The sequence below is a fragment of the Panthera onca genome, chromosome B1 (genome assembly GCF_046562875.1).
Source record: "Panthera onca isolate mPanOnc1 chromosome B1, mPanOnc1 haplotype 2, whole genome shotgun sequence".
In the NCBI taxonomy this organism is placed as follows: Eukaryota; Metazoa; Chordata; class Mammalia; order Carnivora; family Felidae; genus Panthera; species Panthera onca.
The window spans coordinates 198068924-198086739 of record NC_138342.1 but is presented as its reverse complement, the minus strand read 5'-3'; the positions used below and the strand labels follow the sequence as shown (position 1 = coordinate 198086739).

Genomic DNA, 17816 nt, shown 5'->3' with positions numbered 1-17816 from the left:
CTCTCAAGGATATGTCAATATCTGCTGCAAGCAATCCGTATTGAATTGGGGGCTGGAGAGAGGTCTGCTCCTGCCAGGTTGCCCGCCTACACCACGGCACGGTCATGGCATGGGAGGGTTTGATGGCATGCTGGGCCCTAAGACACTGCCATCACATCTCTAGATACATCTCCACTCAGTACGAGCTGGGGGTCGGTGGTGGCAGTGTTTCTGGGAGGGATAGGAAAGGAGGAGGCTGGGTGGGGCCGCCAGGGCCGGGGGCCAGGAACCCCCAAGAAGGTGAGGAGGGGAAGGAAGGCAGATCATATGGGGACTGAGTCTCTAAGGTCCCAGACTTGCTCCTATTCCAACAAGATTTGATTTACAGAGCACATATTCAAAGATAAAATTGTTAAGAATTGCAATACAGTGAGTGCTGAGCATTAAACCCCAAGGTAAGTACAGGGGTGTGCAGCTGCCCTCCTCATACTTGGCCTGGCTCCAGGTTATTAAAAATGCCTGAAAGCTGAAGGCTGAGGCTGTTAGGCTCAGCTCTCGTCCCCTAGTACCTACGTATTGCCTTATGTTCATGAAGCTGCCTTGTTTGAAGGCCACAGAAACAAATGTGCAGATATCAGCATGGCTGCACTTTCCAGGCCAGAAAAAGTTCACTGTGAGTTGGTGTAGTTGAAAAAGGATTTACATAAAAGTTGGACGCAAAGCAGGATAGACAGACATGTGAATGTAAGGCTGGTAATAATAGCCAGACACACTGATAGCCACTTAATACTCATTTCAGTGAGTCCTTTTAAATATCCTATGAAGTATGTACCTTTATTCCGTCCCCATTGTAAGATGAAGAGACGAGTTCAACAAAGTAAGCCACCTGCCCGAGGTCATACATCTGCTAACCCGCTCTGTCTGACCTCAGCCTGCCTTGTTCAGTTATCCTATTTTGCATTCCCAAGATGAAGAACAGAGACTTGCAGAAGCATGGACAACAGGATGGGGCTTATTTGGGGGTGCAGGGATATAAGTAGTAATTTTGATACCTGTGTTCTTGATGAATGAAAAGGATGTGGAAATTCTGCCTTTGGGCTGCTAGTTGACATTGTCACAGGCTCGGGGATTCAGAGCTAAGTTGGTAAAATGACTACCACCCCCCCCTTTCTCCCAGACCACCATAAAATTGAGATTAACCACCCCCCTTTCTTGTATGAAGGTAGTACAAATGAAAACCAGGGCAGTAACAGTGCACATTGCTTGGGCTTTTCTTACAGGGCACCAGGCTTCTTTCTAAGCACTTCCCTATGTTCCAAGCACATCCATATCCTCATCCCTACAGCTTGACAACAACCCTAAGAGACTGGCAGAGGAGCTGTGGGCTTCAAAGAACCAAGTGGATAGGCACAGCCATCCCCATCCCCCCAGCAAGCTTCAGCACAAAGCAAGCAGCAATTAGCATGAACACAAACAGTTCTTGGGTTGGTGCTCAGAAGTTAGGTGGGCAACCTGAGAAGATCCAGCCTTAAGGTGATGGAACGCAGCTCAGGAATGGACCAGCTCTGGGCATGTTGCGTCTGTCAATCACTATGGCTGCTCCTTAGTCAATGGAAGAGACAATGGAGCTGGGAGAGAGAAGGGGCTAGCAGGCTCCTACGTCCTGCATCAGTAGGATCAGTGCGTGGCTCCTGGTTTTCCAGCTCCTGGCCTCGTGTTCCTTCCACTGCCCCAGCCAGAATTCCCAGAATACAGGTCCTCCCATCATGTCAGTCCTTGATCCTAGGAAATGGAGCATGTCGATGTGCTTTCTTTATTGATTCACTTCATTGACCAAGTGTATTCCCCATTACTTTCAAATATAAGTGAGCCTCCTGTCCTCTCGCAGAGGTCCCAGACCTCTGCTCTGAAGAGTCTTCCCCAGAAATGACCCTGACCAGGAAGATGTCTTATATTGTCTTTGCCTTTTTCTTCATTTTCACCCAGTTTCCATCAGGTAATTGCAAATGGATGGGATTGTGATGGGGGCAGCTCTTAAAGCCTGATGGTTCTTCTGTGGGCCACCGTAAAATTGAGATTAACAGTCAGCTCCCCACTGAAGTCCTCACGGGAATTTCTTGAATCTACAGTGGCATTTTCTCAGCAAACTACAATTCCCTCTCCCACCTACCCCCAACCTTTTTATTAAACTTCTTACTGGTTACCCAGAGTGCTAGCCTTCAGAAATAGAATAAAGATACAGCCTCTGTGATCTGCTGACCTTTGACAACAGATGTGTGGAGCCAGGAATGTTGTTTTGTACAGCGTTATTTCCTGCACTGACTTTAAAATCCAAAATGTGCTATTTTGAATTTAGGGTGCCAGGCAGGACTCGAGTATTCCAAGCCACTTCCAGGAGGTAAGTTGAATCCCCTGTGTATAATTTCTACTTTTAAGACCTCTGACCTGTCAGCTCCCTCTGACTTCTGGAGGCAAGGTGTGATAGAAATAATGAGAAGAATAGAGTTGCCTGAAACCCCAGATTTCTGCCTCTTGTAGCCAGCATCATATCTGGGTTTGCTATCTCGCAGGGAAATCTCTTAGTTACTGAATTGGAATTTTGGCTACAGAGATTTGGACCTGGTAATGACCTATTGTCATTAGCTTGTGGTGCTAATGAAAGCAAGGTTACAGGATCAGGCTTGTACTGGCCAAGAAGCACTGCTCTGAGAACATGCTCGCCCACGTCTTACAGGCTCTGCCCCTAAACCCAGTAAGAGGTGTCCCAGCCTATGCTACTGGTCTCAGAAGGATCAAATAAAGGAGTGGTGAAATCTCACCGCCAATACAGAAGAGCTGTGCCCATTGAAGCACCCCCTGATCTCTTTGTATACTTATCTTCTGCAGGAAGAATGCGTATTATAAACAGAACTGAAAGAAATATCTCCGGAGAGTTGCAAACAGAATTTAAAAGTGTTTAGACAGCATTTTGGAGTGAGAAACAATTAAGGTTCTACTCATCACTGAGCACTTCCCGTGCACCAGGCAGTCTATTAACTTTATGTGGATTATGTCATTTAACCTTTAAAACGTCCCTAGGATGTGGGTGCTATTGTAACTGCTGTCTTATACAAGACGATGAAGCTGGGACATGGATGAGACGTTAAATAATTGTCCCCGGGTGACAGAATGACAAGTGGTAAGCTAGGCTTCCAACTCAGGATGCCAGAGTCACAAAGTCTGAATTCTGTGATTCCCAACCAGGTAGGAAAGCGCCCAGCAATAGCCTTGAGCAGAGGTGGCATACAAAATCCTCAACAGACGGCAAGGCACTGAACGGTCAGACCACACCCTGCCTGAAAAGAGCAGATGCTGTCAAATAATCACTCCGCCCATTGCTTGTAAGCCCTGCATATAAACACAGCCAGAGCGGGTTAGCAGGAGAATGGGTGTTCTAATTTGGCAGCAAATGGGCATCTAGAGACACTCCCTGGCATTCCGAAGCGTAGGTCAGATTAGAAACACAACATAAGTCCATATCCTACCCGGTTCCAGGGCTGAAAATGCTGATTCCTCCCTGCCTCGGTAATGCAAGGCTCAGGAGGTAAGACGGGCTGGGGCATCATCTGAGTGAAGACAGGTGGAACTCACATAAGCTGGGAAGACAAGGTGGATGGCTGCTCACCCAGAAGTTCCCAGGTAAAGAAGAAGATTGGAACTCAGAAGGAGAAAACGATAAAATCAGCAGCTAGACACGAACAAGGAGTTGAATTGTTGTGTGGCGAGGAAGCAGGGCACTGGTTTTTCAGTGTTCTCAGGAAGCCTTCAGTAGAATGTTAGCTTGTGTCTGCCCTTGCCCCCAATCAAAGCGGGTTGGAATAAAAGTCATCGGGGGCTTTGTTTCAGAGCCAGTAGGAATTCTTATCACAAGTTGTGATGAGTGCACTACATCTGACAGAAGAGATATGTGATGCGGACTTGGGCTTTACTAGAGCGAAGCCTGAGGAACAGATCTGACTCTAACGGTGGACTTCGTAGAACCAACTGGATAGTCACAGCCATCCCCATGCCCCCCCGGGCAAGCTTCAGCACAAAGCAAGCAGCAATTAGCATGAGCACAAACAGCTCTTGGGTTGGTGTTCAGAAGTTAGGTGGGCAACCTGAGGAGATCCAGCATCAGGGTGATGTAATGCAGTCCAGGAATGGACCAACTCTGGGCATGTCACTGAGCCATGATGTGAGAGGGAAGGAGAGGGAGGAAACATCTTCTTTGATGAGACAGGGAACATAAAATCCTAAATAGCCACTGAGGATGGGGAAATAAGTTGTCAAGGAGCCCAGTGAGTGGTTGTTGTAGTGAGACCAACCTGTAAGATTCCATGTAGCTCTGGGTTACTGACAAGAAGGTAGTTAATAGGAAAGAAAATAAGGGGTTGCAACATAAAGGTTGCCGCTGGAGAACCAGACCAGCAAATAAAGGACTCTTGGCTGGCAAAGGCACTACCTCCCTGGTCCATGAAAGTTATCCTGAAAAAATTTTTTGTGACCATGTAAAAAAGCTTTTGCTTAGAGTAACAACAGCAAAAAACAGCTAATTGACTAAATAGTGTTTGGCAAAATGTTCTCACATGAATTACTCCATTTGACCACTAAAAGAATTTACAGTGTAGACAAGTGTTTCTAGAATGTTCATTTGACAAATGAGAAAGTTGAGATCAGGCAGTTTGCAGAGGACACACACCATTTCCAGACCCCCCAAAAAAACCGCACCGAACTTCACCTCTACCTTCAAGGATCTTTTCAAACCACAAGATAGCCCTCTAATCTTTATCCTGTAACCTTTACAGAAGTATCAGGTATGTATTTTTATGCTTCTGTAATATACATGACACTTGGCCCCACTGTGCTTACTTGTGACACAGGCCAGGTTATAAACACATGAAGAACAAAGAATGTGCCGACCTCTTGCTTCAAAATTAAGTCTCCCCATCTCCATCCTGAGAAAAGCAGAGCTCTTTGAAAAATCAGGGCTGGCTCTTAAAAACACTCTTTATGACCATATAAACCCTCCCTTATTTGGGTGGCCTTTGATGTTCTCCCCACGTCCAAGGAGTCCCTGGACAGGTGTGTCAGCAGATCTTTCTGGTGTAGGTGACTTTGCTGCTTGTGAGCCATGCAGGCTCGGCCGGGGCAAGTGCAGAAAGATGTGTACTGAGGATGAGAAGCCTGTTGGACATTGCAAGCTGAACTTTTTCTGTTGCCGACGGAAGGTCAGCTGAACCCAATCGGCCCTCCTCCAGTCTTGGAAGCAGGCCTGGACTTTCAAAGGAGGGCAAGAGAAATTGGGTGGCTTTACCCAAGAAACACCATGAGTGAGTCTCAGAATCATTCCGGTTTCTTTCTCCCCTTGTTTTGTTTCTTTGCTTATTTTTTATTGATTTTAAAATCAAGATTCGAAGGTGCCTAAGAGCCTAATCAGATACTACCACTACAAATTTGTGGAGTACCTTGTCATTTGTGAGTACTTCCCCCATACTTTCCTCAGAGAACTCAATATAACCTTATGAAGTAGATTTTATTATCTCTATTTATATTTGAAGAAATTGAGACCCAGAGAAGCTGTCACTTCCTCAAGGTCATAGCCTGGGAGCCAGAAACGGACGTGTATACCCCCGTCATGTTCTGTGTATCTATCTATGTGTACCAATTTTAACAAAATAGAGAAACAGAAAGGACATCGCATTTGTGTCAGTGGACTTATAATTGTATAGAATACAAGAAATTATCCACGTCATTTCTTGGTATACCCGTACATTGTCATTCTTCTAGAACTTATGGTGTATTTTTTAAGCAACCCATACCTACTCAATTAATGTCTGTGGCACCAATTTCTCACTTCTTTTCTTGCCTATAAATGAAAATGCCAGAGATTGACTTACAATGCTCAGCCTAGACTAAGCATGGATGGTTGACTATATAACTTTTTGCCTCATGAAATAAAATTTGTAGCTTCATACAATAAAGGTCAAAATTATTCATCCTTATGAGCAGCTACTCAAATTTGATCACTCAGTTTTTACATGTGAGACGAACAGTATTTTGCTTAATGTTTGAGCTACCGTCGTACGATTGGTCATTTTGCACTCCAGTACATCTTTTGGTCTCTCCTTGGTGGGAGAATGGTGGATGGGAGGAAGGGGTTCTCTCCCCCACCTCTCCAGCAGTGGCTGCCTCTCCCAGGTGCCCACACTTCAAAGTGTCTACAGGCAAAGAGCTCCGACTGGAGTTGTGCACCATGGCAGGACAGAAAAGTCAGCACTGGAGTGGACTGCACTCACGAGATTAGGGAGGGCAAAGGGGCGTGGCTTCCACAGACCCCGTGAATGCTACTCAAGGTCACTGGGCTGAAACCATCCTAAAGGGAAAATTCCCAAATAATGTGGCCTGCTAGAGCAAGGGAACCGTAGTAAGTGGTTTAAGATAGAGACCTGGGAGGTTAGGTTTAAGATAAGTTCATAAGATGGACCAGAAACAATATCAAACACTCAGGACACAGTAGAGTGCCGTGGGCCACACGGGAGCCTTGAAAGAACACAGAAATATGCTTTCCAAAAGGAGATTTATCTTGGAACATTGCGGTATCTGTTTCTTTCACTGTACAACAAAGCACCACAAAAGTTAGCAGCTTAAACAGCACACGTTATCTCTCAGGCTTCCATGGGTCCAAAGTCTGGGCACAGGGTAGCTAGACTCCCTGCTCAGGGTTTCACAAGACTGACAGCATGGTGTTGGCCAGATTTGGATCTAATCCAAGGCAAGAGATCTACTTGCACACCCCTGGGGCCGCTGGGAAAATTCTTCACTTGGGGTCCTAGGCCTGGGGTGGGTGGCTGTTGTCTTGCAGGCTGTCAGCATCGGGCTGTCCTGAGCGAGCCGAGGCTGCTTTCTTTTTCCTGCCCAATGGCTCTTCCCATAGAACAGCAGTTTCTCCTTCAAGGCCAGTGAGAGGCTCTCATCCTTCAAAACTCCAATTTCTTTCTAATCAGAACAAAAGAAAGGGGGAGAAAACCAAGCTTCACAGAATAACGTTTTTGTTCACCATTGGAATCAAATTAGTATTGATCCAAACTAGATTGTTTAAAGTTTATTTATGTTTGAAAGAGAGAGAGAGAGTGAGCAGGGTAGGGGAAGAGAGGGAGACACAGAATCCAAGCAGGCTCCAGGCTCTGAGCAGAGAGTCTGACGTGGGACTCCAACCCATGAACCCAGAGATCATGACCTGAGCTGAAGTCAGACACTTAACCAACTGAACCACCCAGGCGGTGGGTGGTTGTAAACAAACTAGATTGTTTAAAATTAATTGCAACCCCCAAGTCATTTATAATATTACTCAAACATGGATTGCAAGATAAATGACAGGGAATTCAAATGGTACCTCAGGAAATATCTGTTTAACACAAAAGTAGTCAGTAATGCAGGAACAGAGGGGGGAAAGAGGCATAACATTTAGAAAACAAATAGCAAATGGCAGATGTAAATCTTACCTCATCAATTATGGCATTAAATGCAAATGGGCTAAACACTCCAGTTAGAACCTAGCAGAATGGAGTGTGTAAAGAAGATGCAACTCTATGCTGTGTGCCAGAGACACAGTTTAGATTCAAGGAACTAAAGAGATCAAAACGGATGGAAAAAGATATAGCCAAAGGCAAGAGAACTTTGTACAATGGTAGATGAGTGAAAGCCTCATGAGTCAACATGACAATTATAAGTGTATATAAACCTCACAGGAGTCACAAAATACACGAAGTGAGAACTGACACATCGCAGGGAGAAACCGATAATTCAACAAAAATATTGGAGGACTTTAATATTTAATAAGGAAATAGATCTGAAGACACTGTGAACCAGTTGGACATCTATGGCACACTCCAGCCAACAACAGCAAAATACACATTCTTCTCAAGGTCCCATGAGACGTTCTGTAGACGTTCTTCCAAAATATCTGCAGAATAGGCCATATGGTAAGCCAAAAATCCAGCCTCAATGATTTCAAAGGATCGAAATCATACCAAGTATGCTCTCTGACCAAAAAGGAATAACAAGAGAAAACTTGGGAAAGTCACAAACATGTGGAAATGAACAACATGCTCCTAGATCAGCAATGGGTCAAGGAAGAAATCAAAAGAGAAATTAGAAAATATTAGGTGAATGAAAATTGAAAACAAAGCAAAACAAGACTTAGGGGATGCAGCTAAAGGAATGCTTAGAGGAAAATTTATAGTTGTAAATGTCTCCATTTAAAAAGAGGAAAGATCCCAAATCAGTGAACTAATCTTCCAATTTAGGAAGCTAAAACTTCAAGAGCTGACTAGTCCCTCGAAGGGTATCCTGTTCCCTTGGATCTGTTCCAAACATTTTAATGTCTATAGGATTTGCTCTTTCATTCATTCTATGTACTTGGGCTCCCCTTGTCCTCCATTTTTAAAATTTTTTAAATGAAATTTTAAGTCATAAGTGTAGACATTTCTCATTGTTTAAAATAAGCATTTGGACACAAATTTCTGTGATTCTTTTGCTGGGTCCCACAAAACTTGACAGTTTGTTTTTTTTTGTTTTTTTTTTTTAGTTTATTTATTTTGAGAGAGAGAGTGTGTGAGTGGAGGAGGGGCAGAGAGAGAGGGAAAGAGAGAGAATCCCAAGCAGGCTCCACACTGCCAGTGCAGAGCCAGATGTGGGTGGGGAACTCACGAACTATGAGATCATGATTTGAGCTGAAATCAAGAGCCAGACGCTTAACCAACTGAGCCACCCAGGCACTCAGATATATTGGTATTTCTTTATGTGCAATGTGAAATGTTTTCTAATTTGTTCTTTGATGCATACACAATTTAGAATTATGTTTTTTTTTATTTTCAAATATTAGGAAATTTCCTAAATGGGTTATTGTTATAAACTTCCAATTTATTTTTATTAAAAAAATTTTTTTAATGTTTATTTATTTTTGAGAGAGAGAGAGACAGAGTGTGAGCAGGGGAGGGGCAGAGAGAGAGGAAGACAGAATCCAAAGCAGGCTCTAGGCTCCAAGCTGTCAGCACAGAGCCCAGCTCGGGGCTCGAACTCACAAACCATGAAATCATGACCTGAGCTGAATCAAGAGTCAGCTGCTTAACCGACTGAACCACCCAGGCACCTCTGATATTTATCATTTCTGATGTTTTTTATTCTCCTTGAAAATCAAGTTTCCTTCTTGCATTTCCCTTCAGCCTGAAGAACTTCCTTTAGGGAATCTCTGGTAGAGAAAACTTTCAGTTTTCTTCGCCCTGAAAATATGTTTATTCTATTTTCCCCTTTTAAAGGAGTTCTTCCTGCAGGTGGATTTTGGGGCAGGCAGCTTCTGCTTGTTTTCCTTCAGCACAGCAGGGTGTGCCCCCCCCCCCCCCCCCTTACTTGCCTCTTTCCTTTCTGAGGAGAAGCTGATGGTAATTCAATTGCAGTTTCCCTGAACTCAAAGTGTTACTTTTCTCTGGATGCTTTCACGATTCTCTCCCTTTTTCTGGATTTCAGAAGTTTGACTGTGTTGTGCCTAAGCATGGTTTTTATGTTTCTTGCAATTCGCTGAGCTTCCTGGTTTTGTCATTTTGTGTCTTTCACCGCATTTGGGAATTTTCAGCCATTATTTCCTTGAACTACTTTTTACCCCATTATGGTTCTCTCCTCATTCTGGGACTCCAACGACCTGTCTGCTTTAGCTTTTGATGTTATCCATCAGACCCTTGAAGGCCTATTTCTCTCAATCTTTTTTTCTCTCTGATCTACAGATTGCATAGTTTTTATTGATTCAGTGACTCTTGATCCTGTCATATTTTCGGTGCTATCAAATCTATTCAGTTAATTTTGTTCAGATATTGTATTTTTTAGTATCAAGTTTTTTTTTATATTTTCTGTTCTCTAATGAAACTTCCTGAGTTCAAATTGATTGCATGTGTATTTTCTTTACTACTTGGAGTGTGTTAAAATGGATATATTAAGGTCCTCGTCTGATTATTTCAACAAGATTGATGTCCAGGACGCTGTGAATGTTGTGTTGAAAAGGATCTGAAGACTGGTACATCTTCTGAAGAATGCTGATGCTTTGATTTGACAGGAAAGCGACTCTATTAAACTCAATTTGCAAATATCACCTCATATGTAATGGGCAGCGGCTCAAGTCTCAGGGGTGTTTGTGTGTCTGTTTCATTTTATCTTAACAAGGTGAATGCGTGGTTCAGGGGTTAGCAAGAGTTATGGGCAGAGTTCACATATAGAACCTGAGCTCCCTTTTCTGGGTTTTCATTTCCAGAAGCTGTGGTGCTTCTCCCTTAGCTCTATCTTTGTGTTCTAAGTTTAGAAAGAGGGTGGATATCTTGTTTGTTTTGTTTTAGCTTCTCCATGCCACACTGCAGTCAGAGAGAACATACTCTGGGCTGTTCCATTTTTCCAACTTTTGACTTTTATCCAAAATATGCCTGTATTTATTTCAACTTTCATATTCTTCGGGTAGTTTTTTTGTGGGTTTGTTTGATTTCGTTTTGTTTTGTTCCCCCAGAGTTTTACTTGTCATCGGTGGGAGGGTCCACCTGTTAGAAGCTCACTCTGCTTTATTCAAAATGGAATTACTCATTCGAGTTTTAATCTTTCAAGTAACTCCCCTACCTAAAATCCTTCAATAACTTTCCTTTGATTTTAGGATAAAGTTCAAATTTTTTAGTAACATATAAATACACCTGGTAGTTCTCCAACCTGTATTTGTTGAATGAAAGCTATTCCCATAACATATGAGATATGGTCATATTTAATCATAATGCCCTTATCCTTAATAATATCTTACAGGGTTGCCTGGGTGGCTTAGTTGGTTAAGTATCTGACTCCTGATCTCAGTTTAGGTCTTGATTTCTGCCCCATGTTGGGCTCCATGTTGGGTATGAAGCCTACTCAAAATCATCATCATCATCATCTTAAGATGAAAAACTTTGAACATTTAATAATTTCTACATTAATTAGTTGACTATTCATGAGTTCTTCTAACTAGACAGCTATTAATAAGTCAAAGAACATGTATTTTGAATATCTACTGCTGCAAAGCTCTGTCATGAGGAGTGAATGGAAAGGACAGGATGGAGGGAGAGTGGTTTTCATTTGTGGAGTTTATAGTCGAATTGGACAGATAAAAAAATTTTCATATACTATAATTTTGGAAAAGCAATTATACCAGGCACCCATTAATAACAGCTGGGTCCTCTTATAAGAGAGTAAGTTGTGTGTAATATCTTAGAGAAGAAGAAAAGGAATGGGGACTATGGATCTTCTGGAAGGGAAGGTACCCGAGATGGGGCTTGAGGGAAAAAAGAGACGTCTAGGCAGAGACATAGGCTGGAGGGATCCTGGCTGGAGGACAGGTTGTTTGTTTTACTCTCCTGTAAACCTCATTTAGGTAATACCTGACCCAGAGGCCCACACGCTATTCAGTAGAGCATGAAAAATAGTTTCTTCCTAATGAACATTACAAACCAAAGTTGACTTCCAGCCCTTTCAGAGCTGTAGAACCTGTTTTAATCAACTTCTCTTGGTAAAAGAGCTGGATTTTAGCAACTGTCCCTCCTTTGTCCTCTCTCCACTGATGTCTGGAGCCATGAGAATCTTTTTCTTAATTTTTGCTGCTCTCATTCTCCTTGCTGGCATTTTCTCAGGTAAAAGGAAATCCTAATAGATGTAAGGGTGGCAATCTGTCTTTTAAGAAGAAAGCTGAGGGTTTAGAAATATGTATGACTCATTCCTGTGTTCTTAAAAGGTCCCGGGACAAACCAGTTATTGGAAATCTTTCATTTTATTTCTTGTTTTTATTTTATTTTATTTGAGAGAGAGAGAGAGTAGGGGAGCAGGGCAGAGGGAGAGAGAATCTTTTTTTTTTCTTTTAAATATAATTTATTGTCAAGTTAGCTAGCATACAATGTATACAGTGTGCTCTTGGCTTCGGGGGTAGATTCCTGTGATTTATTACTTACATACAACACCCAGTGCTCATCCCAACAAGTGCCTTCCTCAATGCCTATCATGCATTTTCCCCTTCCCCCCTCCTCTATCCCCCCCATCAACTCTCAGTTTGTTCTCTGTATTTAAGAGTCTCTTATGGTTTGCCTCCCTCTCTGTTTGAAACTACTTTCTCCCCTTCCCTTCCCCCATGGTCTTCTGTTAAGTTTCTCAAGTTCCACATATGAGTGGAAACATATGTTATCTGTGTTTCTCAGACTGACTTATTTCACTTCGCGTAATACCCTCCAGTTCCATCCACGTTGCTGCAAATGACAGGATTTCATTCTTTCTCATTGCCAAGTAGTATTCCCTTGTATATATAAACCACATCTTCTTTATCCATTCATCAGTTGATGGACATTTGGACTCTTTCCATGATTTGGCTACTGTTGAAAGTGCTGCTGTAAACATTGGGGTACATGTGCCCCTGTGCATCAGCACTCCTGTATCCTTTGGATAAATTCCTAGTAATGCTATTGCTGGGTCGTAGGGTAGTTCTATTTTTAATTTTTTGAGGAACCTCCACACTGTTTTCCAGAGCGACTGCACCAGTTTGCTTTCCCACCAACAGTGTAAGCAGGCTACATGCTCAGCGTGGAGCCTGAGGCGGGGCTCGATCATATGACCCTGGGATTATGACCTGAGCCGAAATCTAGAGGCAGACGCTTAACTGACTGAACCATTCAGGCATCCCTGGAAATCTTTTCTTGAGTTTAGACAAAAAAACAATGGGACCACACAGAGCCAGACTAACTCCAAACAGAGAAGTATCTGGTTAATTTCCCTAAAAGCTCCACCAAGGGGTTTCAGACTTCTCTTTATGTTTAGATCTTTCCTTCTTCTGTAATATTCAGCACAGCTTTAGCATATGTCAAAGTGATTGCTCTAAAATGAGAGGAAATTTCAGAGGCAAAGTCCAAATACATTTGTTAATTTAGAGAAGTATAGCTTTTGTAACCTAAATGAAACTAAACTCAAAAGGTTCTTAGTCTATTTTTTTATGTCTTACTAGTTGGTCCAAATCTCCTAATCTTAGATTATTTAGAATTTCTTTCTAGTTCTCACATACTGATGTGAGAAATTATATCATTTAAGCAAGTAGCATCTTGATTAGTTTGCTTTTCAATCTTTGACACCTTTGAAATAGTTTCTTTTTGCTTAGGTACAGCCAAGACTATCCCTAAAAAATTTTTATTCTATCCTTCCTCAACTGTCTTTCATTCCTCCTGTTATGAAGTCATTTCTAATGGGGACTCCCTATGTATTGTGAAACACTGTTCTTCATGGTTCCTGGATTTCTACACTTAACTATTACACAATCAGGCCTCAGTAAGCCTACCAAACCAATAGATATGAAATGTGTTCCTACCACTTACTGAGAAATTGTTTGGGCATTATATCAAAAGTAAGTAAAATGGAGATCAAAAATGTAATAGAGCATGGTCTTCACCCTTAATTTGCTTGAAGTTTATTATTTTATTATTTCTTTGTTGGTCAAAAGCAGGTTGTCCAGAATAATAAATAGGCAATTTGATAAATTTCAAATGTGTAAATAGGTGAATGGATGAGACAGGAAGATACACAAATAGCTATAGTAAAAAACAGTTCTCATAAGTGCCATAAGAGATACAGATGACAAAGAGAAGCTTGGTTTTCTAACTGGAGAATCAGGAGGGGCTTCCTGGGATGTGGTATTTACATTGCACTTTTGAAAACAGGCATAAAAACATGCCCTCATGTTTCAAAGTCTCACTTAATCAAATCACTTACTTAGCTTCTGCCCCACTCTCTTTCTTCAGAGGTCAGACAATGGATCCAAGTAGAGAAACACATGTTAAGCTGTCTTCTCCATCCCCAATCGTCAGGCCTCTGACTCATTAATTAAGGGCTCCCTGTCTTCAGATTCAGCTCAGACACATTTGAATCCTAACAACAAGCACAGGATGGGCTCCAGTTGGGACCACCACCACTACCATCACAACTGCACAGAATCTTAGAGCTGGAAGTGAGTTCAATGGTCAATACAAGAGGTAACAACAGACTATCATGCCAAGACATTGGAGGTTGGATCTCAGTTCCAATCCTTATAAACTGTATGAACTCTTGTGCTTCAATTTTCTTTCTATAAATGGTAATAATAATAGGATGGTTTTAAAGATTAAGGCATTTTTTGAGGCACCTGGGTGGCTCAGTTGGTTGAGCGTCCAACTCTTGGTCTTGGCTCAGGTAATGATCTCATGGTTCTTAGGTTTAAGTCCTGTGTCAGGCTCTGCGCTGACAGTGCAGAGCCTGCTTGGGCTTCTCTCCCTCCCTCTCTCTCTACCCCTCCCTGCTTGCTCTCTGTCCTCCCCCCCAATAAATAAATAAACATTTAAAATATATTTAAAAATATAAAATATTAAGACATTTGTTATATTAGAGTAGAGGCTAACTTGTTTTAACAAAGAAACTTAAACAGATAGTAAATTAAAAAGGATAGTTTATTTGTTTCTCATGTAAAAGTCCAAAAATAGGTAAGTTGACCAGTGTGGGTAGAAGGAAGGTTCTTCTCCATTAAGTCATGTTGAGACCAGAGAGGAAGGTCAACCTTGCATCCTAAACATGGGACTGTTTTATCTGGTTCTAAAGATGCTCTAATGGAAAGGGCTGAAAAACAAGTCAAGAGCATGGTCAAACACATTGCACAGAACCAGCCATTGGTCCAAACTCATCCATGTGGCCATACAGGGACACAGGGCCAGGAGCTGACTCCTTATGCTAAGTATCCACGTGTCCGGCTAAAAACCAGAGGATCCATTACTCATTGTCTGAAGGGGAAAACTAACTGCTTGAGGAAAGTTTAACAATCCCTCTGTATAAACCGCTTAAACAAAGCCAGGCACGCCCTCTGTTCTCTGAGAAAGTTCACTGTTGCTATTGTTTTGATGTCACTGTTCTTATCATCATTCCTGTTCTTATGATCTGCCCTGATACGTATTCCATGTTAGTTGATTGCCCAGAAGCGTGATGAATTTCACTTGTTCTGTAACTCAGACTATTCCCAGTTCAGCATGGGACTATTGAAAAAATTTCCTCTAACTGTGAACAGAAATCTAAGGCCATGCAATTCCTTTCCATTGGTCTGCGTCCTAACTGGGCATGGCGTCAGTGTCTCTTCAGCATGGCAGTATCTCAGTTGTATGGCAGCTAATGTGTAGTCTGTTCCCCCTCTCCCAGTGCTGTACTTTCCAAGAATAAGTTCCTTTTGAGAGCAACTGCCAGTTCCTTCTATCACTTCTCCTGAGAACCCACACCACAAGAAATTTTTTCATTCATTCCTCTCAAAATATCTTTACTCTCCTCAGCTTACTCTTTGCTCCGAAGGAAAAGCCACGGCCGAGGCCACTCTAAATTTGCCTGCCAGAGTTAAATCCATTATTCCATTGATGTTTTTTACAGTGTGGACCAGCACCATGTTTCTTTAACTTTGCACCTAAAATTGTCCGCAACCGCACGACAGTGCATTTGGTCTCTCATCAGTCTGCCTACAGTGTAAACAGCACAGTCTTTACCTTTCACTGTATATCGGAGCCTATTGATTTTGGAGACATGAAAAAAGATCATTTATTGGAAAGGACTGTTTATTGGGATTAGAAAGTGTACTGTCTCCCTCCCAGGAAGAAATACTCTGCTTCTAGATATCCTAGAAATGATTGTGTCAGAGGGAAGTGAATATCAAGTAAGGACCCTGTGTATACTGTGCAGCGAGTCTAAACTCCGATGAAGCCGTTCAGGAGGCATCTTTTTTTTTTCTGACCTCTAGATTTATACTTTGTGTCTGCAGGAGATTCGCTAATGGGGAATTGTGGGTGAGGCCCAGGTGATGTCATGTTGCTTTCTGGTCACGGATTCCTGGATAACTGAAGTCTTGCTTTCTTCACTTAGCTAGCGGAGGGATGCACAGAGAGCCACGTTGTCTGAAACTGGACAGTCACCGTGAAGCCGAGTGCCTTTCCTTTGAGGTTAAGATTGGGGGCTGTAGAACTGAACTGACACCACTCTGTTGAAGAAAAAGGAAGAACAAGTACAAGCCAAGCCGCAGCTGCAAAAAAAGAGAGGCGAAGATACTCTGGCTGTGAGCTCCGTGCGGCAAAGCTCTGGGTTTTCTCTCTTGCCCTCTAAAGTTTGCATTCTTTGGATGAAGCCATCAGTCCAGCTTCTGACACTGCAGGGAAATGCCTGCCCTAGGCCCTGAGCTTCCTGAGGGAAGGCACTGAGTCTTGTTCACCTTTGCACCCCCACTTGCTGGCATAGGGCCCATTCACTATTTTATTGACTGATGAAGTCAGTGAGGGAGTGAATGAACAGGTAAAACAGAATGGAAAGGTGGGACCATGGTTCAGATGGGTTCTGAAGTGACAGTCCTGGCTTCAGACACATGTGTGACCCTGGCTTTTGCTGTTCAGACTCTGGGATCCGTGCTATAAGAAGAGTCAACCACCTAGTAAATAGACCACCTGCTGGACACCAATTATGGCTGCCTTCGCGGCACTGCTGACAAGTACCCCTCCATCTCCTTCACAGGTAAGAGTTGCTAGAATGTCCTCCACACTCTGTCCAATCTGGGACATGAAGTGACCCAAAGAAACTGGCCCGTGTCAAAGTTCAGGTTGGCCAAAGTTGGGTAGCATCTTCCTTCTGGCCACTTGCCGCGAGAATTGATCCCGTCGTGGCCTATTCAAGTCCCAGGTGCCTAGAGATAATCTAATTCAATGCTCTTATTACAGATGAGGAGGTAAAGGCCCAGGAAGATCCCACAGGTACTAGCTTAGTTATAGCCATATCTAGACTTTGGCTTTTTGGTCCTGTGTTCTTAGCATGTGTACAAAATGGTGTGCCAGATGAGGACAGAAGCCTATGGCTGAAACAGCTTTTAAATCTTTTTTTTTTTAACTTTTTTTAAATGTTTATTCTTGAGAGAGAGAGAGAGAGAGAGAGCACATGTGCATGCATGAACAGAGGAGGGTCAGAGAGAGAGGGAGACAGAATCTGAAGCAGGTTCTAGGCTCTGAGCTGTCAGCACAGAGCCTGACACGGGGCTCGAACCCACCAGCTGTGAGATCATGACCTGAGCTGAAGTTGGACGCTCAACCCACTGAGCTACCCAGGCGCCCCGGCTGGAACACCTTTTAGCAGCTCAGTGAGCAGCTGATGGAGGAAGCAGCTGAAATCAGCTGCAGAAAAATTAGACACTTTGCAAAATTCCTTCTGTGACCCTGAGATCTTTGCTTTTGGGGCTGATGGTAATGGTAAACTGAGGTTTGCTTCTGCCCTGATTTGCCAAAATTTGGAGTCCCCGCTTTCGGGCAGAGAAAGATACAGTTCACAGGCTGTTTTCATCACAGATTTACAGCACACCCTTCCAGAACAGAAGAAACAAATCCCCTCAGCTCTGCTCTGGAGAGTTTTCTTACCTATTCGATGAAGGCCTGCTTCCTGCAGAGATGCAAATAAGAGAGCAAAATAAAACACGATGTCCTGGGACAAGACAATTTGTAAAAAGCTGTAAAATAAGAAATAAAAATGTGTTTTTAAAAAAAGTGTTCTGGTGCTGCTACATACCTTTATGGTTAATCGGCTGAATTTTTTGATCTGAAAGCTACGTAAGAGACGAGCGGGCAGATAAAGCTGTCTGTTGTAATCAGAGGAACTTGCTCAGGTCCTGGGCTTTTCCCCAAAATTCTTTCCCACGGTCTCAGATAAAACTAACTGCCTTTCAGAACCTAAATGTACTTAGATCTCTTCCC

General features: G+C 42.8%; 2 protein-coding genes across 2 annotated transcripts; both read left to right on the top strand.

Annotated features, from left to right (window-relative positions):
• The first annotated feature begins 1905 nt into the window (after positions 1–1905).
• Positions 1906–5519, top strand: LOC132691485 (beta-defensin 105-like). The gene is made up of 3 exons (XM_060652829.3): positions 1906–1975; positions 2336–2377; positions 5110–5519. The coding sequence occupies exons 1-3, from the start codon at positions 1906–1908 to the stop codon at positions 5235–5237; spliced, it is 240 nt and encodes a 79-aa protein (XP_060508812.2). The 3' UTR covers positions 5238–5519.
• A 6036-nt stretch (positions 5520–11555) lies between these two features.
• Positions 11556–17567, top strand: LOC132692845 (beta-defensin 107A-like). The gene is made up of 3 exons (XM_081795446.1): positions 11556–11687; positions 15687–15748; positions 15936–17567. Exons 1-3 carry the CDS (start codon positions 11618–11620, stop codon positions 16074–16076), a joined length of 273 nt encoding a protein of 90 aa, XP_081651572.1. The 5' UTR covers positions 11556–11617; the 3' UTR covers positions 16077–17567.
• The last annotated feature ends 249 nt before the right edge of the window (positions 17568–17816 follow it).

What these genes read in the sequence shown, in the direction of transcription:
- LOC132692845 (XM_081795446.1), top strand. Translation starts at nt 11,618, where the DNA reads ATGTCTGGAGCCATGAGAATCTTTTTCTTAATTTTTGCTGCTCTCATT. An exon ending in CCTTGCTGGCATTTTCTCAG is followed by an intron (nt 11,688 to 15,686) that starts GTAAAAGGAAAT and finishes TCTCCCTCCCAG; the next exon opens with GAAGAAATACTCTGCTTCTA. An exon ending in CAGAGGGAAGTGAATATCAA is followed by an intron (nt 15,749 to 15,935) that starts GTAAGGACCCTG and finishes GGATAACTGAAG; the next exon opens with TCTTGCTTTCTTCACTTAGC.
- LOC132691485 (XM_060652829.3), top strand. Translation starts at nt 1,906, where the DNA reads ATGACCCTGACCAGGAAGATGTCTTATATTGTCTTTGCCTTTTTCTTC. An exon ending in TTTCACCCAGTTTCCATCAG is followed by an intron (nt 1,976 to 2,335) that starts GTAATTGCAAAT and finishes TTTTGAATTTAG; the next exon opens with GGTGCCAGGCAGGACTCGAG. An exon ending in TTCCAAGCCACTTCCAGGAG is followed by an intron (nt 2,378 to 5,109) that starts GTAAGTTGAATC and finishes TTTCTGGTGTAG; the next exon opens with GTGACTTTGCTGCTTGTGAG.